The sequence below is a fragment of the Triturus cristatus genome, chromosome 7 (assembly GCF_964204655.1).
Source record: "Triturus cristatus chromosome 7, aTriCri1.1, whole genome shotgun sequence".
Lineage (NCBI taxonomy): Eukaryota > Metazoa > Chordata > Amphibia > Caudata > Salamandridae > Triturus > Triturus cristatus.
Window position 1 is genome coordinate 581323230 of NC_140590.1, and position 25165 is coordinate 581348394.

At 49.0% G+C, this 25165-nt stretch overlaps 1 protein-coding gene across 2 annotated transcripts in view; it reads right to left on the bottom strand.

The window, feature by feature from the left end:
* MBTD1 (mbt domain containing 1) overlaps nucleotides 1-25165 on the bottom strand; it is a 696883-nt gene that overhangs the window by 600003 nt on the left and 71715 nt on the right. For both annotated transcript variants that reach the window (XM_085617153.1, XM_085617152.1), the window contains exons 6-7: nucleotides 25010-25127; nucleotides 185-319 (exon numbers count right to left, since the gene is read on the bottom strand). In XM_085617153.1, coding sequence (XP_085473279.1) covers nucleotides 185-319; nucleotides 25010-25127 — 253 coding nt within the window. The remainder of the gene's footprint in view (nucleotides 1-184; nucleotides 320-25009; nucleotides 25128-25165) is intronic.

The following is a 25165-nucleotide window of genomic DNA, read 5'->3' on the forward strand; positions in this document are numbered from 1 at the left end:
ATTTGGTTTGTTTTAAGACTATAGCGAAGGTTATTTGGCATTACAGTTTATGAATTAGTATTTTTACCTTCAAGGTAGGTCTAAAATAGTTAAACAAAAAAAAAATAAGCAACGTCAATGACAAATGAAACAGCACATTTGAGCAAAACAATAATAATGCGGGTTTCAAATAAAATGTACTTACTTCTAGGTGGAACTAAGGGCTTTCCACTAGTTGCGCACCAACCAACCGGATGGACGTCAGGGCCACATATGTTACACCAAAAGTCTAGACTTGAATCATTTTCAAAGCCCTCATATCGAAGTAAAGCTTTAAAACCTGAAAAGGAGTAAATGTACATTTACAAGACCTACCATTTTAAACACATTTGAAGTGACAACATTTTATAATACCCAGAATTAGGCTTCGCAACAGAAAGACTCAAATATTTTGTAATATTCTACAAGGCCCAGTAGGTTAATGAACACTCCGGGTGAAAGGCCTACAATATAAGCCACAACTAATACATATGCCTACAGTCAGTCTTTTCTACACTGAGAATAGGATAGCAACGACCATTATAACAAGGAGTCTTTGGGGTGGTGTGGTTCGATGAATAGGGACACTCATGGGAAAATTAAGACATGTATCACTGCTTTTTCAACTAATACCCCTTCTAATGTGTCATACTCGGATTTGAATATTATCAACCAGAGACAAAATGGAAATGTACAACTTCTCTGCTTCAGTAAGGGTCATTTTAATTTCATTGGTCTTGATGCAGTTAACAGCATTTCATAATAAATATAAAAATTCACACCACCTTAAATTTTTGTAATGCAATAAAATAGCTAAACATGTAATGGCAAAGCTAATAGGTTTGGCCTCAGCATGCAGAATCAGTAATTCAGTTTTAAAAATATTTTTATTGCAAGCATATAAAACACAAGCTTTTCAGTTGTGGCTTACATATTACTATTATTCTTTGTGAATGATACAAGAAGAAATTATCACCCAACCAGGAATTCATGCAGCTACAATTAAACATTCAATAACAGCAACTTTAAAAGGAAGACAAGAAATACACCCCCATCTAACTGGGCACCTGAAGTGCAAGAAATATATACAAACTACAATGTACAACAATAAAATTAAAAATCACACTTTAAAAGAGCGGTCACTGCAGAGCAGAAACCATTTTTAAGCAGATGTGACTACCGTGCACAACCATTACGTAATCACGCAAAGTGAAGAGGGCCAGTTGCTAATGTAGGCTGCACCATGTTGTTTTGTGTGGAAAGCAGAAGCAAAATCTGAATGCCTATTCAACAGACCAAAGGCTGAAGCACGCAGACTACAAGCCCCTCTAAGTATGTTTGTATGTATATGGTATTTCTATAGCACAACCCTAGCCAAAAAGCACGTTAGCACTATAGAGGACCAAAGACAAGAATAAAGGTTGATGAGTGATAGGACAGGGAGCGGAGTAAAGTATGGTGTATGCATTGTGATGTAGTTCTCTTTAAAGAGGTGTCTCTTCAATTCTTTCCTAAAGTTAAGCAGCGTTCAAGAAGTCCTGATTGATACGGAAAATGTTTACAGATCATGTCTGCAAAGTTGGAAGAGGCACGCTGCCTTTTTTATCTCATTTTTACACTACTTATTCTTCAGTTATGATTAAGAATGTTTTAGAAAACAATAGTCTAGCAAGACAACTAATGCGGTCTCAAAGGCAAGAGCTACAGATGAAAGTGAAAAACAGAAGAGCCGCAGGTGACCCTGGATGGTACAAAAACTGAGGTGAATTTAATCAAGAGAAAGGGGTAATCTAAACAACAGGAGTATAATGTGGGCTTCACCAGAAGATGTTTCATTGGACTAGTGAATATACTAGGATTAAATAGGTTTTAATCTTTTTACATATGTTTGTAAAGATTTCATATGATTCCAACTGCAGCAGCAATAACCCTTTGTAAAATATTATCCCACCTATATACGGTCTGGTTTTTAATATCAAAGGACCTGCTTTGAGGATGTTAAGCCTTCCAACTAGAAATTCTGAACATAAAAGGAATTATTGTCTTATAAACGCACATTACAAACGGTCTGTCTGCTTAGCATATTCACACAACCTAAAGGCATTTACTAGTGACATCACAGGGGAAACGGTCTTACACACAGGTATGAAATATATGGCTAAGGATATTATGTATCATTCTGTGAAGAATGTATTGCTCTAAATCAGGGATGATGCTTGCAAAGAGGATGACATGAACAACTGCATGTGACGCTCAAATGAGTTGGCTGCCCAGTTTAGCTAGAATGTATTTCCCATTAAGTATGTGTGATGGTTTCATTCTCACATTTGTTGTAAGCTACTGTTGAAAAATACAATTTGTTATAGAATGGAGAGTTCAAATGTCTGATGGGGACATGGATGTGCTCTTGGCATATTCAGAGATGTAGTTCTGTAATTTAGGAGCACCTGGGAGAAAACAGGACGCTCAACATTCATGATAAACTAGCCACAAAGAAGGAATCTACAAATAACCTTCATAGCTGCATTTCAGCATGTTACCACTGGATTACATAATCCCTTAAGGAGAAAAGTGTTAAAAAGCGAGTGATTCAATAAGAAATGAGTTACTACTTGTAACTCCAGTTCTACAATTTTGGTCTCTTTCACATATTCACATGCTTGAATCATTCCCCGTCGTCAGACCGGGAATTAAAATAGCAGTAAACCATGTTAAAAAGGCCAGACACATTAACAACACTGTGTTTAGCAGCACGTAAATTGATACTTGTATAGCGCACTACTCACCCGCAAGGGTCTCAAGGCGCTTGTACGAATACCGCTGTGGAACCCATCCTGGCTTTCCCTGTGAGGCGTCCACTCCTGGGCACCCCCAAGGTGGAGGCCAGGCATCCTTAGTGTTGTGGGGGCCGTTGTGGAGATTAAGCAAGCTATTGCCCAGAGTTGCAGAGTGGGACTCCATGATTGGAATAGGCACCAAGGCGAGAATTATCATGTCCGTGGAATTTTTGAGCCCAAGACCCGCCGAGGTAGGGAATTGAACCCTGGTCCCGGGCTAGACCTCTGCATCAGGGTCTGCCGCTCTAATCATTGCGTTACAACAAACAAATGATGGACGGAATGCTGACAATGCAGACATTCTCCCCCAGTCAAGAGATCTGGGTTAAATCCATCGTTCTTTTGCCCACTACGCCACCCCAGTTTAGACATGGCCATATGCAAATCAGTCTTGACCCTGTGCCTCATGGGAACAGTCCAGCCCGAACTGCCAAGCCATGTCTTCCCTGGACCGGAATCAAGCATCCTAGGACCGGTTTCTGGCTATCAGCCAGGATAGCTTGACTCCAGTGGCGTAGTGAGCACCGGTCCCACGTCTGGGAATACCCATCCCACTTAGGGCGAAAAGCGTTACAACAAACAAATGATGGACGGAATGCTGACAATGCAGACATTCTCCCCCAGTCAAGAGATCTGGGTTAAATCCATCGTTCTTTTGCCCACTACGCCACCCCAGTTTAGACATAGCCATATGCAAATCAGTCTTGACCCTGTGCCTCATGGGAACAGTCCAGCCCGAACTGCCAAGCCATGCCTTCCCTGGACCGGAAACAAGCTTCCTAGGACCGGTTTCTGGCTATCAGCCGTCATCAGCCAGGATAGCTTGACTCCAGTGGCGTAGTGAGCACGGGTCCCACGTCTGGGAATATCCATCCCACTTAGGGCGAAAATCGTTACAACAAACAAATGATGGACGCAGCCCCCAGTGTGACCACTTCCGGCTACCATGCCCTGACTGCCTGTGCCTGCCTTCTGTGACCGAGTGCCAGTGTCCTCTTCTCTGATTTTGTGCCCCGAGTGCCTGTGTCCGCTTTTTCATTCTGTGCCCCGAGTGCCTGTGTCCTTGGTATTGTTGCCCTCATTTGAGCTCCCTTTACTTTTGTTGCCCTGATTGTGCTCCCTTTTTACTTTGTTTCCCTCGTCTCGCCGCGTCACCCCCTTGCCGCCCGTTTTCCTGCCGCCGCGTCCCGGTAGCTCCGCCCCCTTGCACCCCATTGGCCGCCCCGCTCCCACCTCCCAGCTGCTCCTCCCTCCCTCTTCCCCTCATATGGAGGCCGCGCAGCGGACGCGCGCAGCGGGCGCGCCGCTGGCACGCCAAAGGCAAGCCCGTCTGCGCCCGTCCGCGTCTGGACCGCGCCCAGCGCCAGACCCCCTGGCCCCCGCAGTTGCCAGCCCACCCGCCGGACCTACGACGCCGCCACCCTCCTCGCACTCAACACCAGCCGGATCCCCGGTTGCTGCCGAGCCGCCCCAAGACGCACCCACGGACCCTTCACCTGCCAATCCTGCAAGTTCTCCTACATCCGGACCCATACCGCACCCGCAAAGCCAAGCCAAGCACCAGCAGCAACCACCTGAAGTGCATCCTGCTCAATACCCGCTCCGTCCACAGACACGCCGTGGAACTCTGGAACCTGCTCGACATCACATCTCCAGACGTCGCCTTCCTCACAGAAACCTGGATGAACGCCTCCTCAGCGCCCGACATCGCCATCGCCATCCCGGACGGATTCAAGATCACCCGGAGGGACCGAGTCAACCAGACAGGAGGAGGTATCGCCATCGTCCACAAGAACACCATCCGCATCACGACCAACTCCGACGACACCCTCACAGCTGCCGAACATCTTCACTTCCAGTTACACACCGACCGCAAGACCACACTCAGAGGCACCCTCATCTACAGACCCCCAGGACCCCGCACACAATTCAGCGAAGACATCGCAGACATCATCAGCCCACACGCCCTCCCCTCCGCTGACTACATCCTCCTAGGGGACCTCAATTTCCACCTGGAGAACAACAACGACAACACCACCACCACCCTGCTGGACAACCTCGGACTCAAGCAACTGGTGAACACCCCCACCAACTACGCCAGACACACGCTTGACCCAGTCTTCTCCTCCAGCAAGTACATCTCCTTCAGCCACTCCACCGGACTCCTCTGGACAGATCACAGCTGCGTCCACTTCAGCTTCAGAAGAACCACGACTCACCACCACCCACAACAGGCTCCCCGCCGGAGCTGGAACAAGATCACCACCGACCAGCTCTCCACATCACTGAGCCAGAACCCTCCCGCCAGCTCAGCGGACCCCAACCAAGCAGCCAACAACCTCACACAGTGGATCACCAACTGCGCTGACGACCTCGCACCTCTGAAAAACCATCCCATCAGGACCAACAGCAAGAAAGCCTCCTGGTTCAACAACGACCTCAAGAACTCCAAGAAGAACTGCCGCACCCTCGAGAAAGCCTGGTGAAAAAACCCGTCTACAGACAACATGACCGCCCTCAAGCACGCCTCCCGCAAACACCACCAGCTGATCCACACCACCAAGAAGACAGCATTCAAAGAACGACTAGACAACAACGCACACAACAGCAAGGAACTTTTCAGCATCGTCAAAGAGCTCTCCAACCCCAGCGCCGAAAACAACGACATCACTCCCTCGCAGGACCTCTGCGACTCACTCGCCTCGTTCTTCCACAGCAAGATCGCCGACATACACAACAGCTTCGGCGCACAGACCACGCACCCAACCACCGAACCGACGCCCCCAACACCACCCTCCGCGCCTGGACCCCGGTCAGCACCGAAGACACCATCCACACGATGAACACCATCCACTCCGGATCACCAACCGACCCATGCCCCCACCACGTCTTCAACAAGGCCGACTCCGTCATCGCACCCCAACTCCGGGACATCATCAACTGCTCCTTCAACACCGCCACCTTCCCGGAGAGCTGGAAGCATGCCGAACTCAGCGCCCTCCTGAAGAAACCATCAGCAGACCCCACCGACCTCAAAAACTACCGCCCCATCTCGCTCCTCCCGTTTCCTGCCAAAGTCATCGAGAAGACCGTCAACAGACAGCTAGCCGCCTTCCTCGAGACGAACGGATCCCTCGACCACTCGCAGTCCGGCTTCCGAGCCAACCACAGCACCGAGACCGCCCTCATCGCAGCCACTGACGACATCCGAGCTCGACAACGGGGAAACAGCGGCTCTCATCCTCCTGGACCTCTCCGCAGCGTTCGATACTGTCTGCCACCGCACCCTAGTGCAGCGCCTCAGCAACATCGGAGTCCAAGAGAAGGCACTGGAGTGGATCATCTCGTTCCTCGCCGGAAGAACCCAGGGAGTCCGCCTCCCCCCGTTCAGATCCGAGGCCACCGAAGTCATCTGCGGCGTACCACAAGGATCATCACTCAGCCCCACCCTCTTCAACGTCTACATGAGCCCCCTCGCAGCCATCGCACGCCAACACAACCTCAACATCATCTCCTACGCCGACGACACCCAGCTGATCCTCTCCCTCACCAACGACCCAGCCACCGCCAGAACCAACCTACATGAAGGGATGAAAGACGTAGCCGAGTGGATGATGAACAGCCGCCTGAAACTGAACTCAGACAAGACGGAAGTCCTCATCCTTGGATCATCACCCTCTGCCTGGGACGACTCCTGGTGGCCCCCTGCCCTGGGCAGCGCACCCAAACCAACGGACCACGCACGCAACCTGGGCTTCATCCCGGACTCCTCCCTCTCGATGACCAGACAAGTCAACGCCGTCTCATCATCATGCTTCAACATCCTACGCATGCTCCGAAAGATCTTCCGATGGATCCCCACCGAAACCAGGAAGACTGTCACCCAGGCACTCGTCACCAGCCGACTGGACTACGGAAACACCCTCTACACCGGAACCACAGCCAAACTACAGAAAAGACTCCAGCGGATCCAGAACGCCTCAGCAAGACTCATCCTCGACATCCCCCGACACAGCCACATCTCCGGACACCTGAGAGACCTGCACTGGCTCCCCGTCAGCAAGAGAATCACGTTCCGACTCCTCACCCACGCACACAAGGCCCTCCACGACCTGGGCCCCAGGTACCTCAACAACCGCCTGACCTTCTACACTCCCACCCACCAGCTACGATCGACCAGCCACGCCCTCGCCACCGTTCCACGCATTCGAAGAGCCACCATGGGAGGAAGATCCTTCTCCTACCTGGCAGCCAAGACTTGGAACTCCCTCCCCATCCACCTCCGTCTGACCCAAGACCACCTCTCCTTCAGGAAGCAACTCAAGACCTGGCTGTTCAAGCAGTAGCGGTCCCCCCTAGCGCCTTGAGACCCTCCGGGTGAGTAGCGCGCTCTACAAATTTCTTGATTGATTGATTGATATACTTCCGGGTGAAGGACATGACCGATCGATGGTTAAAACCCGCCACCACCGATAAAGATGGTATTATGGCAAAGATCTATTTAGAACAGTATCTGTCCTCTCTTCATCCACCCATACAGAAATGGGTACGACAACAGGCCCATCTCACACTGGAGACCGCTGTGGAGATAGCCAGTGCCTATAGCCGGGCACAAGAGATACAAAAGGGGAGGGAGGACCAACCGTGGAAAACGGGAGGACATGCTACCCACAGGTCCCCTCGACCTCCGGTGTTAAAGAAGCCCGATCACATTACCATCATACCAGGCACCCCAATAATACGGCCTCCGACTCCAGGACCTCAGTGTTTTCATTGTGGTGGGATGGGTCATATTGCAAGGTTCTGCCCCCAAAAGAAAGAACCCATGGACATAGGAGTAGCACGTAACTATTACTGCTCATATTCAACAAAAGGATTGCCCCCATATCACTGTCAGGTAACCGTAAATGGACAAGCAGCTATGGCATTAGCCGATACGGGCTGTCGCCAGAGTGTGGTTAGGCCACAGGACTTGGAACCCTGGATACAACCCAGTGGGCAAACCGTGGCTAATCGCTGTGTGCACAGAGATACGAAACAGTATCCCACCGCAAATGTTCAGATACAACATCAAAACGATTTAGGAACTCCCCTGAAGGTGGGTCTCATACCCAATTTACCAGAACAAGTCATTCTGGGAAGCGATTATCCGAACCTGCCCCAAATGTTGAAGAGTTCCACGAAATCAGATAAGGATTGGTGGAGCACAGCCCCTTTTTTGAAAGACGAGGAACCGGAGTGGCCACCTTCAAAACCACAGAAGAGCCGGAAGCAAAAGAGAGCGGAGAAAAAGAAAATCCCCATGGCTTTAACCATCGTGCAGGAGGATAATCCCTGGGAAATGGATCGGAGCTTTCATGCCGCACAAAGGGAGGATCCCGTACTGCAAGAAGCATGGAACTCCGCCTTAGATAGCGAGGAACCCCAACGAGTAGGTCCCTATGTTTTTTATCAAAAAGGGATTGCTATACAGAAAAGGAAACCCTACACAGCGACCTCAGCTGCTAATACCGGGGCCATTCCGAGAAGAACAATAGTTACTTACCTGTAATCTGTGGTTCTCCAGTATTGGTGTCTTTCATAGATTCACATGCCTGAATCATTCCCCGTCGTCGGAGTGGGAGTCCCACGGTACATAGAAAAGCAATAATTATGCATATAACAACCAAAAAACCCTGGTAACCTGAACCAGGAAGTAAAGTAGCCTAAGCTACAAGGGAAAAAACTTCCACAGCTATGACTATCACAGTCATTATATACAGTCCAAACTGCAGCCAATCAGGCGACAGCACCCACCAGAATGTTCTCCTCAGAGGCTCAGGCTCTCAGATTTTCTCGCACAGGAGTGAAGTAATACACAATAGCCTAAAAAGCCTCTGAGGGGAGGTGGGCGGGTTGCATGTGGATCTATGAAAGACACCAATACTGGAGAACCACAGATTACAGGTAAGTAACTATTGTTCTTCTCCAGTATTTGGGGTGTCTTTCATAGATTCACATGCCTGAATCAGAGTAGATAGCAGTACATAACTGTATGCTCATAAGACGCCACTTTGTATCATAGACATATACATTATGAAACAGTATAACCATAGAGAAATACATGTGTGTTTCAACATATGCAAAACAATTTCAAGACAGAAATAGCATGGAAAAGAGCGTCTTATAAAAGCATAGTGGAGGAGGGAGAACAGAGGCTTACCTTATTTGAAAAGATTGCGTAGAACAGCTTGTCCCACTGATCCATCCACATCACTTGCAGCTTCCAAACAGTAGTCTCTGGTAAACTGGCAGCTGGACCATGTTGCCGCTTTACAGATCTGGTGAAGAGGCACACCGGCGAAAAGAGCTGTAGATGAAGAGATTGCTCTCGTAGAGTGTGCTTTTGGGGTCGCTTGCAATGGTCTTCCAGCTTGATCATGGCATAAACAAATTGCAGCCGAGATCCAACGAGCTATGGTTGGCTTTGATACTGAATGGCCTTGGCGTGGTTTACCATATGCCACCAAGAGTTGGTCCGATTTGCGCAGTGATGCTGTACGCTGTAAGTAAAACTTCAGACATCTTTTGATGTCTAGGGAGTGCAAGGCCCTTTCTGCAGCTGTTATCGGATTTGGGAAGAATGTTCTCAAAACTATGGGTTCATTAAGATGGAAATCCGTCGGAACCTTTGGCATAAATTTTGGATTAGTGCGCAGCACCACAGACTCAGATGTGAATTGTAGAAAGGGTGGATGAACAGTGAACGCTTGGAGATCACTAACCCTTCTTGTTGAAGTTAGAGCCAATAATAAAGCAACCTTCCAAGAAAGGAACTTTAGATCCGCCTTGTGGATGGGCTCGAAAGGATGCCGCATTAGTTGTGAAAGTACTATATTAAGGTGCCAAGAAGGAGGTGGATGCCGAATAGGCGGGAACATCCTAAATAACCCCTTAAAAAATTGTTGGATGACTCTATTGGAATAGAGAGAGTTAACACCATCTTGCCAAAACCTTGAAATTGCAGCCAAGAACACCTTCAGAGTAGAGTGGGAAAGACCTGACCTCGCCAACTGAAGAAAGAAAGGCAGAATTTGCTCTGCTCTTGCGTGGATCGGATGGAGATTAACAGATTGACACCACATGCAAAACCTCTTCCACTTTAGTTTGTAAGTTTTAACAGTTGCGGGTGCTCGAACATTGGCCAAAACCTCTTGACAGTCTGGAGGAATATCTAGGTGTGCAAATTCAAGCTGTTGAGGAGCCATGCCGCTAATCTCAGCGATGCTGGGTCCGGATGACAAATTTGACCGTTCTGAAGGGTCAGAAGATGTGGAATTGGTCGAAACTGTATGGGCTCGGCCTCCGAGAGGAGGAGAAGTTCTGTGAACCAGTACTGGCGGGGCTACCTGGGAGCAATTAAAATCATGCGGCAAGGCTGTTGTTTGTTCTTGCGCAGAACTCGTGGAACTAACGGGATTGGTGGAAAAGCGTAGGCATATATTTGCGACCAATTCATCGAAAATGGCATTTCCCAGCGAGTCCTTGGGGAGCCCAACTTACAAAGAATGGGCATTTGCGGATCTGGCTGGTTGCAAAGAGGTCTAGATCGGGATGCCCCCATAAGTGAAATACCCCGTCTAGGAATGGTTGGTGTAGCTCCCATTCGTGATTCGACGTTGTGGCTCTGCTGAGGGAATCCGCCAGAACATTCGTGATCCCTGGGACGTGAATGGCTTTGAGGTTGATCTTGTGGCGAATCGCCCAATCCCAAATCTCTTGCACTTGCTGAGATAGGAGGGCTGACCTCGTCCCGCCTTGTTTGTTCAAGTAATGCATACTTGTTGTATTGTCTGTTCTTACAAGTATGCATGCTCCTCGGATGATGGCTTGGAAGGATTTTAGAGCCAAGAATATGGCTTGCAGTTCTAGCAGGTTGAAGGCCACTTTCTTTGTTCTAGAGTACACCTGCCATTGACTGTCATTCCTTGAAGGTGCGCTCCCCAACCCTCGAGGGATGCATCTGTGGTGACTGTGAAATCCGGCATTTCGACCAGAAATGGACAACCCTCTTTCAAGTGGTTCATCTGACCCCACCATTGAAAGGCGTCCCGCATTCGTGAGGTGATGTGAATGATATCCTCGAATGACCCTGTGATCTGAAGCCATTGCAGATTGAGCTCCTCTTGCAACGGTCTCATTCTGTACCGACAGTTGGGAATGAGATGAATGCAAGAAGAAATCATCCCTAGGAAGGATTTGTACACACGGACTGAAACGCACTCTTTTGATAGCAGTGAGCGCGCAAGGTTGCATATCTTAATTTGCCTTTCTTTTGACACCAAGGCCTTGGACAAATCCGTGTCTAATGTCGCTCCTAGGAACGTTCTTCTTTGCGAAGGAGCTAAATGTGATTTCTCCAGATTTGTTGACAGACCCAGGGACTGGAAGAGTAAGAGGCATTTTTGAACATGCTCGGATGCTACCTTGGCGGAACTCGCCTTGATAAGGCAGTCGTCCAGGTACGGGAATATCTGAACTCCTTGCAGACGGAGATGCGCAGTCACTGGCGCTATGACCTTTGTGAAGACTCTGGGTGCAGAACGGAGTCCAAATGGGAGGACTTTGAATTGAAAATCCCTGCCAGCCACTCTGAACCGTAGAAATTTTCTGTGCCTGGGTAGGATTGGTACATGAAAATAAGCGTCCTGCAGGTCGAGGGTGGCCATATAATCTCCCATCGAAAGCAACTGCAGAATTTCTTGGAGCGTTAACATCCGGAAAGACATTTTCTTTAAAAATTTGTTGAGAGCGCGAAGGTCGAGAATTGGACGCCACTCTCCTGACTTTTTCCGGATGAGGAAAAACCTTGAATAAAAGCCCGTTCCTTTCTGTAGGAGAGGGACTTTTTCCGATTGCTCCTTTTTGAATCATCAAATTTATTTGGGAAAAAAGCTCCTTGAGATGAGCAGGGGGTGGGCCCTTGGGAGGAGAATTTGGCGGAATTTTTGTGAATTCCAGAGCATGGCCTCTGGATACTATATCTAATACCCACTTGTCTGTAGTAATCTTGGACCAATTTGAATAGAAGTGGGATATTTGACCTCCAATCTTTGTACGTGGTAACGGTAGAGATGGTGGCAGGTAGTAGAACTCATTGCTTCTTACTGGACTCTCGTCCGCGAAAGGACTGTTTCCTTCGAGACTGCGAATATGGTTGATTTTGCTGTCTGTAATATTGCTGGCGATAATTCTGAGATCTTTGGCCAGTTTGGGAGGTTTGGAAGGAACACTGCTGATTATAACCTCCCCTGCTAGAGAAGGATCCACGTCCTCTGGCTCCACGAAAGGAAGGCTTTCGAAATTGCAAACTACCCAGGGACCTTGCCGTCTACGTATCCTTCTTAATCGCCTGTAGTGCTTCATCCACATGTGCACCGAACAAGGACTCACCATCAAATGGCATGTCTATGATTTTAGACTGCACCTCCTGGCGAAAAGATGTTGACTTTAGCCAACCCTGCCTCCTCAGCACTGCAGCTCCTGCCAACTGCCTGAACCTAGTTGATGCCACATGCACTGCTGCATCAATGATACCCGCTGATGCATACTCCCCTTCCTGCAAGATCTTTATGGCCTCGGATTTTGAAGGCTCCGATAACATGTCGAGGAAAGGAGAGATGTCGGACCACATCTGGCGGTCGTATCTCCCTAAAATCGCCAGGGAGTTTGCAGCCCGTACTGTGGTTGCTGCCATCGTGGAAACCTTCTTTCCTATTGCGTCCAATCTTCTACCATCTCTATCAGGTGGAGCTGATATGGGCGTTGATGGATTTCTAGCCCGTCTCTGAGTCGCTTGTGCTATAACAGAGTCCGCCTTAGGTTGACCAATAAGGCATGCTGGCGAGTTACTTGGGGCTTTATATTTCTTGTCCAGCCTAGGTAACACTGCTGGAAGAGAATTTGGGGTAGCCATCAGTCTCAATCCCTCCTTCCAAATAAAGTCGATGATTGGTATTGCCCGAACCTGCTTCCTTGGCTGGTCCTTAAAATCATACAGGAAGCAGTCATCCTCCATTGTTTCCATGGGGATCAGGAATCTCTTGGTCGCTCTTTCCATAAGTGAATGGAAATTCCCAATGTCCACCGGGGAAGAATCCACCGGAGGCGGAGCACTTGGAGAAGGAGTTTGTACCTGATAATTATCCCACTCCGACATGCTAGATTGATCATCTACCTCTCCTTCCTCCCTTTCATCGTCAGAAACCTGCAATTGACGAGACCGCAACGGAGAAGGTGGTCTTGGAGACTGAAAAGACGACAACTGCACTCTTGGCCTAGGTGTCGACGGAAGAGATTCCGCCGTTTCCGAAGGAGGGAAACGTCTATAATAATCTTGCAACATATACTGCAGATTATCAAGCAGTTCCAATGGCATTTGACCAGACGGCACCAGTGCAGGAGGTGTCGGCTGTGGTTCCGTATTAGGATCTTCGTCCTGGTCATCATCATCATCATCATCTTGATATTTGATGAGAAGCTCCGATGGACTCCTTGCAGTCCGAAACCTCTCATCCTCTCCGGAGTCGTTATCCTCATCCTCCTCCGATTGTAAAAGTTGCGCCGGCAATTTTAGAGGCGAAATAGCTCCTAAAGACGATCCTCGGCGCTGAAGAAGCGTTGTCGCTGTTGCCCTTTGATCAGATACGGCAGACGCCATGCAGGTAGATAAAGGAGGTGGTGACAATCGCGTCGACGGAACCGACGACGGTGGTAATCCTGACGAAGAAGCCATTTTCGACGACGAGGCTGTTTTCGTCGACGAGATGGTAGCCGTCGACGAGGCAATCTTCGTCGACGAGGGCGTCGCCGACGAGGCAATTTTCGTCGACGAGGACGTCGCCGACGAGGCAATCTTCATCGACGAGGGCGTCGACGAGTCCATCTTCGTCGTCGGGGCAACTGTCGACGGTACCACAATCTTAGTCGACGGAGCAGTCGTCGACGAGGAAGTCTTCGTAGACGGAGCAACCTTCTTGCTTCTTACCGTCGACGGAGCGGAGACGAGCGATGACACCTCCTTCGTCGACGAGATGGGTTTAACACTCACCGAGACCAGCGTCGACGGCGACGAAGCTGATGACATTATCATTGCAGGTCTCGGCGACGAGAATGTAATCGTCGACGTTGAAACCGCGTCAACGATAATAACCATCGACGCCACTGCCGTCGACGACGGCAATCTAACCTGAGGTAAATTCCTGTCAGGAAAACTTTTAGCTGGTAGATTTTTTCCTGATTTCCTCGGGGGCGTAGAGGGCTTGGTTCCTGAAGGTGGAGACGTCTTCTTAGATGAAGACGAAAACTGACCCGAGCCCTTAACAGACTGGGCTCTCCTTAACACCTTCGCCCCAGTAGAAGAAAACTCTTCTTCAGCCACACTCTGGAAGACATAGAGGAGGCACTCTCTATCTCTGACAAAGGAGCATCTTTATCCTTGAGCTTCTGTAGCCACAGAAGAAGGCGTCCTTCCCTATCCCTTAGGGTTTTCTGAGGTAAAGTCCGGCAAATCTTACACTCCTTCACCTCATGATCAGGATAGAGGCAATAGATGCATTTTTTGTGAGGGTCTTCAGAAAAAAGCCGAAGCTTTCCGCAGGACTCACAAGGTCTGAAGAGGGATCTCTTTGTAGTTGACATCCTAGAAGTTGAAGAAACAGCAGAAAAACTTGAAGTACTGAGCAGAGCTCAGGGAGACTCCCTTCACACGACGTGCGGTAGAAAATCTGAGAGCCTGAGCCTCTGAGGAGAACATTCTGGTGGGTGCTGTCGCCTGATTGGCTGCAGTTTGGACTGTATATAATGACTGTGATAGTCATAGCTGTGGAAGTTTTTTCCCTTGTAGCTTAGGCTACTTTACTTCCTGGTTCAGGTTACCAGGGTTTTTTTGGTTGTTATATACATAATTATTGCTTTTCTATGTACCGTGGGACTCCCACTCCGACGACGGGGAATGATTCAGGCATGTGAATCTATGAAAGACACCCCAAATACTGGAGAAAAGGTGTTATTCCTGGCACACAGTCATTTGTTGGGGGGTCATTTTGGAACCGACAAAACAGAGAAACAGATCATGCAACGCTTTTACTGGCCTGGCATATACCAACAAGTTAGAAAATACTGCAAGGAATTTCCTATATGCCAAAAGACTAGCAGATACCGGCCCCCCCTGTTCCCCTCCGTCCCTTGCCGATCATTGACGAACCATTTAGCAGAGTAGGGCTGGATATTATAGGTCCCTTGTTGCCCTCCAGAAGCGGGTGTCGATATGTGCTGGTCATTGTCGACTACGCCACCCGATTTCCAGAAGCAATCGCCCTACGTCGCCCCAACACCACCAATATTGCCAATGCCATGATTAAAGTGCTCTCCCAAGTAGGATTCCCAAAAGAGATCCTGACGGATCAAGGGACACCCTTTGTGTCCAAAATCATGAAACAGGTATGTGTCCAACTAGGGATTAGTCAAATTAGAACCGCAGCCTATCACCCTCAAACAGATGGGTTAGTGGAGCGGTATAACGCCACCCTCAAGTCCACCTTAAAAAAATTATTCGACCTAGAAACCAGAAAATGGGAGGATATGCTGCCCCTAGCATTGTTCGCAATACGATGTAAAGTGCAGAAAAGCACTGGATATTCCCCATTCGAGCTCCTGTACAGGCACCAGCCAAGAACCTTGCTGGAGATGGCCCAAGAAAAATGGGAGAACGAACCGGATAACAGCAAACCATTAGTGGATTATGTATCCACTCTGAGAACCCGCCTAGGTCAAATTCGAGCTATAGTCCGCAACAACCTGGAGACGTCTCAGGTAAACCAAAAGAGACAGTATGATAAAGGGGCAAAAGAAAGGTCCTTTAATGTAGGAGATTCAGTACTATTACTGATGGCTTCATCAGATCACAAACTGCTAGGACAATGGCAAGGCCAGTACGAGGTGACCGCAAAAGTAACACCGGTGACCTATCGAATAGAAACTGATCCTACATGGGGCAAATCCCAAGTCTTCCATATTAATTTGCTGAATAGATGGGAAGGCCCCGTACCAGTGGGTATGGTCCGAGTAGAAGACCCTTCCCCGCTGTTTGTCCAGTGCATAGAATCTGTTATAACCTACCCAAACCACATGTCCCATAATGCACTAGGAGGGGAGCACGATTGTGTACTTTCCCACAAGACACTGGGACTTCAGCAGCTGACTTGAGCACGCTTATAAGCGCGCAGAGATGACTCCCAGGTGCTTGGCTTTGTTTTCCTGATGCTTGAGCCACGCCTTGCTCCTGACTCGTGTGAAGATTATGTTCGCTACACTTCTTCTTCGTATGGAACGAAGAATCTTGGTTTCCTGAACCCTTAGGCTATCGAGTGCGAGGACGCACTGTTTTGCTTGGTAGCCGGTAAAAGATTGTTATAAGCAGCAGCGCGAGGACGCGCTGTTTGATTCCTTGCATTTTTTTTTGTTGCTTTATTGAGACCGCCAGCGCGAGGTAGCGTTGACCGCTTGGTGATAGCTGCCCTTTTTCCTGCCTGTGCGGAGTGAACTCGGAAGCGAGGACCCGCTTTACCGAATTGCCTTGCAACAGTTCAGCGCGAGGTCGCGTTACACTGGCAGCTGCTCCTCTGTGGTTACGGAGCTTTAATTTAAATCCAATGGATTTGTGCTGAGTTGGGACTACGTCTTCACAGTACAACAGCAGTTCAACACGCGCTAGGAAGCGCCTACATTTACTTTATCTGCATTCCAAACCGCAAGTACAGTTTCTATTGCTGGATTGAAGTCGTGTGAGTACTTGATCTGGAAAGTGACTGCAGAGCCTTATTTCTGGTGCATCTTTACGTTATTTTACTCACCTGATTATTAGCTGGCTATTAACTGATCCCAACAGACACGAGTGCACCTTTGTTACTTTCCTTGTGGATGTTCTGCTTTCTATTCCGTGTACTATCTGAGGACACACCCTATGAGTGCTAACTATTTGTTATAGTTTGGAACATTGACCCTTTGACAATCCACAGCACTAATCATCTATCAGGAGAGTATGTGTAAGTGTTGAAAGTACACAAGATTGCTTTATAGAGGGGTTGAAATATAGACTTAAGAGTGGTTATTCTAACCTGTGCCCTGTATATGTCTTTGTCTTGCTACAGGTTTTCTTGTCGCATTGACCATCTCCCCTACAGAACCCACAAGAATTTTCCTGGTGGCTCATTCCGGTCTCTTCGCTCCTCAGTTATTACTCCCCTCTTTAGCTGTTTAATTAGCTGGGGTGAGTGGTCTCTGGGGAGAGGAAAGACATCATCTTCGCTCCCGTGGATTCCGGCCTGCTCTGTCCTGAGACGCTCAAGGTTCTCACAGAATCCACCTTAAACCCTAAATTGAGAGAGGAATTGACGACCGTACTCCTTCCCCTCCAACATAATTTCTCCTTGTCCCCAGGGAGAACATCCCTGGTAGAACATGCAATTAGGACATCCCCAGGAAAAAAGGTACGTCCCAGACCTTATAGGGTACCCGAGGCTCGTCGAAACACCATTAAAGAGGAGATCCACAAGATGTTACAGATGGACATTATCGAACCGTCCATAAGTGAATGGAATTCCCCAATTGTATTAGTTCCAAAGCCCGATGGCTCGGTACGATTTGTATTGACTTCCGGGAAGTGAACAAAATATCAGAATTTGACACTTATCCTCTTCCCAGAGTTGATGAGATGGTTGAAAGGATAGGACGCGCTCAATATATCAGCACCCTTGATCTCTGTAAAGGGTATTGGCAAATACCCCTACGACCACAAGATAGGGAGAAAACAGCTTTTTCCACGCCCGATGGCCTATTTCAATTCAAAGTGTTACCCTTTGGGTTACACGGAGCTCCGGCTACTTTCCAAAGAACCATGGACCTAATCTTACGGCCCCATGAGAACTATGCCGGAGCCTACATCGATGATATAGTCATCTATAGCAATTCCTGGACCCAACACATGTCCCACTTATCACAAGTGATACAGGCATTAGGAGCCTATGGCCTCAAAATCAATCCGGCCAAAAGCTATCTGGCGGCTCAAACCGTAAAATACCTAGGGTATTTATTGGGAGACGGCGTCATTAGACCCCAGGGCTCCAAATTGTCGGCCATATCCCAGATTCCTTTGCCCCGAACAAAGAAGGACCTCAGGGCCTTTTTAGGGTTACTCGGTTATTACCGATGTTTTTTCCCAACTTTTCCCACATAGCGGCCCCCCTCACTAACCTACTGCAAAAGGCCGTAAACACAGAACTCAGACTGAAAAACCCAGCCCCTGATGTCGTGCACGCTTTTGAAACCTTAAAGACATCCCTTACCTCCGACACAGTATTAGTCAGTCCGGATTATTCCCTTCCATTTGTTTTACAGACTGATGCGTCCGACCAGGGTATAGGTGCCGTATTATCCCAGGTATCGAAGCAGGGAGCAGAAAGACCCATAACCTACATCAGCAGAAAGCTATTTCCAAGAGAGAGCATATATGCTGTGATAGAGAAAGAGGCTCTGGCAATTAAATGGGCAATAGAGACTTTACGATATTATCTCGAGGGGAGAGAATTCACCCTATATAGAGACCATGCCCCCTTGGAATGGTTATCTAGAAACAAGGGTAACAACGAAAGGGTGATGAGATGGTTCCTAGCCTTACAACCCTATAGATTTCAGACTAAACATCGTAAGGGAACAGAACAAGGGAATGTGGACTTCCTGTCAAGATACCCCTAAGAACCTGGCCCTAGTAGTAAGACACCAAGGGAAAGGGGATGTGAGGGGGTGGGGCCGGGGGCGCGACGCCAAACTCCTTTCTCACCTGTGGTACGGGGAGTGAGAACGCCGGATAGAAAGCAGAGACCCCGGAATGAAACTCCGGAACATCCGTCAACCACACCCCCTCTCCTCTCTTCCCACAGACAAGCAAGAAAACAGAAGAGGGAGGGGCTAACCCCGGAAGCAATACGTATCCACCATTCAAAGGAGGCCTGGCCCAGGAAGTGTTCTCTCGGAGCGGAGAAGAAGCAGGAAGCCGAAGGACGACGGAAGCGAAGCAGAGAGACGAGGAGCGGAACGACAGCGAACCGGACCAGGTCGGGAACGAAGGCGGAACCGAATCAGAGGATCCAGAAGAGTTCTGGAGCGAAGTCTGGTGGCGTCCCCCGGAGGAGGCTGTGGAGCGGCCGCAGCTCAGGAGAGTTGCGGCGAGGCCGGTGAGTGATGAAACTCCAGGGGAAAGACCAGCAGGGAGGAGACTGAGCAGGGGGGGAAATCGGGTACGGGCGGGACCCCGGGCACTAATTAGTTTGTTTGCCAGTGCACCCTTAGTCCTGCAACCCTTCATAAGTTATTCCTGAGCACAGTGTGAGTTTCCGGCATTCTTCGTATTTCTTCTACCCTTAAACCTCGTGCAACCTTCCTCACCACGCAGGCTTTTTCTGACACAACCCTTTCACCCCCCCCCCCCCCCCCCCCCTTATATTGTTATCAGGGTATTATTTAGAAGAGATGACCATTGGGTTCTAAAACCCATCACTCTCCAACCCTATCCTCCGCGACACAGCTGAGGGGAAAGTTCTTCCGGAAAGCAGAAGACCCAGACTAAGAAACACGGGTGAGGTGACGGGTAGAGTAACGCCTATAACTGTTGAATGACCCTGACACTGACGGCCCACTGTTTCTTCTTTTCATGAGCCTTCGGGAAGATCCAACCACGGCCGAAGAAGCGAAGCAGACGCCCTTGAGATCCAGCTCAGAGGAAGACGACGACGAACAGCATTACCCCAGTACCTCTTCGCGGATAGGACCCGATACCTTCCCAACCGCCACAACAAAGAGTGACCTACCTGAAAATAAAATATTCTCACTTGGAAAATATATTCAGCCTCCGCGTCTGTATATCCGACTTGCCCTCCCACAACCGCAAACTGATAATGTTGGGACCCTACCGTAAACCGGAGATACTTCCTGTGTGACTTCAGGATGGGGATGTGGAAATACGCATCCTGCAAGTCGATCGACACCAGCCAGTCCTCCTGATGCAGCGCTTGAAGAACCTGCGCAAGGGTGAGCATCTTGAACTTCTCTTGCTTCAGAAAAAGATTCAAGATCCTAAGGTCCAGGATTGGACGCAGCCTGCTGTCCTTCTTCGGAATCAGGAAATACCGGGAGTAGCATCCCTGACCCCTTTCCTGCTCTGGAACCACCTCTATCGCACCTTTTTTTTTATTAATGTCAAGACTTCCTCCTGCAGGAGAAGAAGGTGGTCCTCCGAGCAAACACCTTGGCAAGGAGGGTAATTTGGAGGGAATTCCCAAAAGGGAAGGGCGTATCCATTTTCTACAAGATCTAGAACCAAAAGGTCTGTAGTAACCGATTCCCTATCTTGTAGAAAATGGGTAAGCCGGCCCCCCACAGGACCAGCATTATCTAGAATGGTGGATCTAGGGCTGCTTTGCAGTGGTGGGAGGGGCTGAGAAAGAGGAAGAGGAGGAGGAGGAGAGCTGTCGACCTAGAGTGCGACCTCTGAATCTGTAGCTCTTACATAGAGTGTTCTGTTGCTGCTGCTGGGGCTGTCTGTATGAACGAAAGGATGAACTTCCAAAGCCCCTGTACCCCCTGAACGAGCCCCTAGGCTGAGATTGAAGGCCCAAATATTTAGCCGTGGCCTTACTCTCCTTAAATCTTTCGAGCGCAGCATCCGCTTTTTTGCCAAAAAGACCAGAGCCATCAAAAGGCAAATCCAGGAGCGTTGACTGCACATCAGGGGAAAACTCGGGTGATTTGAGCCACGTACTCCTTCTCGTGGCAACAGAAGAACCCAGAATCAGCTGTATCCAAGCCACTTTGGATTACCTGATGTGCAGCCGCTTGGGTATCCGCCAGAACCTCATTAAAGTTCAGTCTATCTTCTTCCGACAGTTTTGGGGCCAATTGTTTAGCTGAATCCATAAGGGCATGGATATATCGGCCCAAAAGACAGGTGGCATTCGTCGATTTTAAAGCCATACTTGCAGAAGAGAAGACTTTCTTAGCCGACTGGTCTAACATCTTCGCATCCCTGTCACTCGGGACTTGGGGAAAAGCACCTGTAGATCTCTTGAAACAGGCAACCTGAACCACCAGACTCTCCGGAGTCGGATGAGGTGTTAAAAAGTCTGGGTCCCCTGGAGCCGCCCTATACCTCCTAGCAATTACCTTAGAAACTGCAGGAGCAGAGAATGGCTTACGCCATACCTACATTACCGGCTCAATAATAGCGTCATTAAAAGGGAGCAAAGGCTCAGACGCGGAAGAAGGAGAGTGTAGAACCTCTGTCAGGATGTTTGGTTTAAACTCTGCAGATTGCAACTGCAGATCCAGAAGCTCAGCCGCCTTCTTAATAACAGAGTGGTAGGGAGCCACATCCTTTGAGGGAGCATCAGCAGGAGGGGTAATCTCCCATTCAGGCGACACATCCAGGCCACTAGCCTCTTTCAATTCTTCAAACAGATCGTCCGACTCCATCAACTCACCTTCGTCCACTTCCTCCATCTGGTACCTCTGTTCCTCTAGTACCCTTTGGGCCTCCCTCCTAGATCTGATCCTCACAGCAGGAGTCGGCGGCGCCGTGACCGAATCCGCCGGAGCCGGCGTCGAGCGTGGATCCAAAGAGACAGCCGGCGTCGAACGAGGTCAAGTCGTCGCCGGTGAGAAAGGAAGCGGCATGAAGGGAGCCTGAGGATAAGCTTGGGGAACTCCCAAACTGAAAGCCATAGGACCCGAAGGTGCGCCAGAGGGGTACAAGGCTCTGGAGAAGACCCCATACATAGCATTAAGACAATGCATTGGATCATGACCTGGGCCTGGAAACGATGGATATGGCTCAGGCTGAGGCATCACAGGACTCGGGCCAATCGGCGACGACGGTGGAATCTGCAGAGCCAAAGGCTCGCCCGGAGCTGGAAGCTCTCCAATCGGAGACGAAGCCGGAGCTGGAGATGGAGCTGGTGTCGGAGATGGAGCCGGAGCTTGCTCCGGTGAAGCCACAGGCGATGACAGGCCAACAGGAGGAACAGGAGAAGGAGATACAGTGTCCTTACGACGTCGAAAGGGCGAGGTCGATCTCGGAGCTGCATCCTTGTCCGAGGGATGTCGAGATCCATGCCTCTTCTTTTTCTTATGCTTCTTGGACTTAGAAGCATGTCCCAAAGTCGACTTAGACGCCGACTTCGACCTTGATCTTCTCCGTACTCTTTTCTCCATTTTCATCCTGGCGATGAATAACTTGGCTTCCCTCTCCTTCAGAGCCTTTGAGCTCATCTTGCGACAGCAAGAACAGCCTTCAACATCGTGGTCCGATGAAAGACACCATACGCAGTCTTCATGCGGATCCGTTATTGACATGTGCTTAACCGCACTCCCGGCAAGGCTTAAATCCGGACTTCTTCGTCGACATCTTCAGCTGCAGACAAGAAGAGAGAGATACCAGCAGAAAACAAAGTATCAAACACAGCTACAGAGAGAGTCCCGAAAACCATTAGCATCGACGGCGCGGACAAAAGGGAACTGACTTCATCACGCCAACGAGGTCTTCTTATGGAGCCGGTGACGTCAGCGGAGTCGCCAACGGAGCCGTGTCTCTGTGACGTCATCTTCGACCTCATCGGCGTGGACTGCTACAAAAGTTTCCGAATGTTGCTGGCGCAGGGGATATTCACAAGGTGAGGAATCCACTGGCAGATGTATCCATCAGAATAGCAGTGCAAACTTCGGGAGGAAGGTCGAAGGCTATAACTGCAGCCGCTCAATCTCCATGCAAGAAGGCGTGGAGTTCACAGGTTCGGGTAGAGAACCATCCCCTGCTGCTGCGACAAAAGATCCTCTCGAAGGGGCAGCTGCATTGGAGGGTAGATGCTCATTTGCGGAAGATCAGTATACCAAACTCTCTGTGCCCAGTCCAGGCCTACAAGTATGACTTAAGCCTGGTCATTCCTGATCTTATTGAAAATTTGGGGCAGGAGTGGAATGGGTGGAAAGGCATACAGGAGGCCTGACGCTCCACTAAAGACGAAAAGTGTCTGAGCAAGAGCAGCCTAGGAAACATCAACCCGCAAAACTGCTGACATTGCGCGTTCTCTGTGGAGGCGAACGGATCTAACCAAGGCTCTCCACACTGCTGAAAGAGACCTTGAACCACCTCAAGATGGTTGCCATTCATCTGCTAGGCATCAACGGCTGAGTTCGACCACCCTGGTCTTCAGGGAACCTGCCAGGTGTTGAACCACCAGGGATATGCCCTGCTGTTCTAGCCATGTCCAGAGACACAGGGCCTCATGACAAGTAATATATGACCCTGAACACTTAAACTAGCCTTCCTTTGATGGAGAGTAAAAAGGCTTTAATGCCAATCGGATCACTCTGCATTCCAACATGTTGATGTGGAGTCTGGATTCCGCCAGAGACTAGCGTCCTCTGATCTCCACCTCTCCCAGATGTCTGCCCCATCCCAGAAGTGAAAGTGATGTATCTGTTACTACTGTGAGCTCTTGTTGGGGAAGGGAGAGGGGTCTGCCTCTGACCCAATTGCGGTTCTTCAGCCACCACTACAGGTCTTGTGCAGTTCCCTTCGACATCTAGACTATGTCGGACAGATTGCCCTGATGCTGCGCCCATTGGAAATTCGGGTCCCACAGCAGAGCCTGTATATGCCACCAGGCATGTGTTACTAGCAGAATGCAGGAGGCCATGTGGCCCAGCAACCTCACATCATACTCAATGAAATCCAGGATAGAGGCAGAAACATCTGTATCATGGTCTGAATATCCTGGACTCGCCGCTTGGGAGGATAGGCCCAAAATTGCACTGTGTCCAGAACAGCTCCGATCGTCTGAGAGGGAGACTGTGGAAGACTGGCACCCCTGATCTCCGCACATGAGCTGCGACCTCCGCCATCACCTTAGTGAACACCCAAGGGGCACTGGTAAGGCCAAAAGAGAGAGCCGTGAACTGAAAGTGTTTGTGGCCCACTGTGAATCGCAGTTAACACTTGTGAGCAGGCAGGACGGGGATGTGAAAATATGCATCCTGCAAGTCCAATGCTACCATTCAGTCTCCTGGGTCCAGAGCAGACTGGTATCAAGTCCAATGCTACCATTCAGTCTCAAGGATCCAGAGCAGACAAGACCCGAGCCAACGTGAGCATCCTGAATTTCTCTTTTGTTAAGGAAGTAATTTAGGGCCCGTAGGTCTGGGATAGGACGAAGGCCCTTGTCCTTTTTCAGGACCAGAAAGAAGAGGGAATACTAAATAGGAATCCGTCACAAACATGGTGCGCCGCACGGCTTGAACCCCAACGTCTTCCTAGAGGACATTCTCAAAAAAGGGTCCACAAAAATTCGATAAATCCTGTCAAAAAGTGACAGAGGGTAGCTCTCTTCACAGATCGGAGCTTGAGAGGCACTGAAAGAAAAGAGCAGACGTTAGCGCGCAGAGGTGGAGCCTATATAGGTGTCGCGGACATCACTTCTGGCGCAGATGATGCAGACGACGTCGCGCAGAGCCGTTTGACGCAGGGGTACTGCTCTAAGAAAAATCTTCAAGATACAGTCTGACACCTGGGAAATTCAAAAGGTATGGAATCTGCCTCTAGATATCTCTATCAGATATGAACGCTTACCCAAATCTACACCGATGTGACTTCTGAAGGTGTAATAGGTATTGAATAAGATCTTGTACTGTGGCTAGACAAGAGTTTATTTAGCCTCTTCACAGCAATGAATAAAACTCTTCCACTTAGCCCTGTAGCATACTCTAGCAGTTGCGTCTTAAATTCCTTAAGAGCAGCACCACACTGGTAGCTTCAATGGGGTGCATAATACATCCCAGAATTTCCAGTCAGTGAGACCAGTTGTTATAAGGGTTTATTGGACATTTTAAACACTTCACTCCTGTAGTTTACAAGGATACTAGCACCTAATCCAAGTGTCTTGCAGAAATTAGATAAATATGTGCTTTATTAGCACGTACAAAGCTAAAGAATCAGGATCCTGTAAAAGGGTTTCAATTTTTTTCACTTTATACGTATACCCAAATAAATAAACTTGCCACACACCAACCTGCTAATTTCACTATCCCCGCTATCCAAAATACTTTTGTTGGCAGGTTGCAGTCTGTGTTTGGGACTTCCACTCTAACGCCTTCTGAAATATCACCCCAGCAGTTTCCCATTGGTACCTACAATGTAAAACAAAACAGTTACAATTTCAAAACAA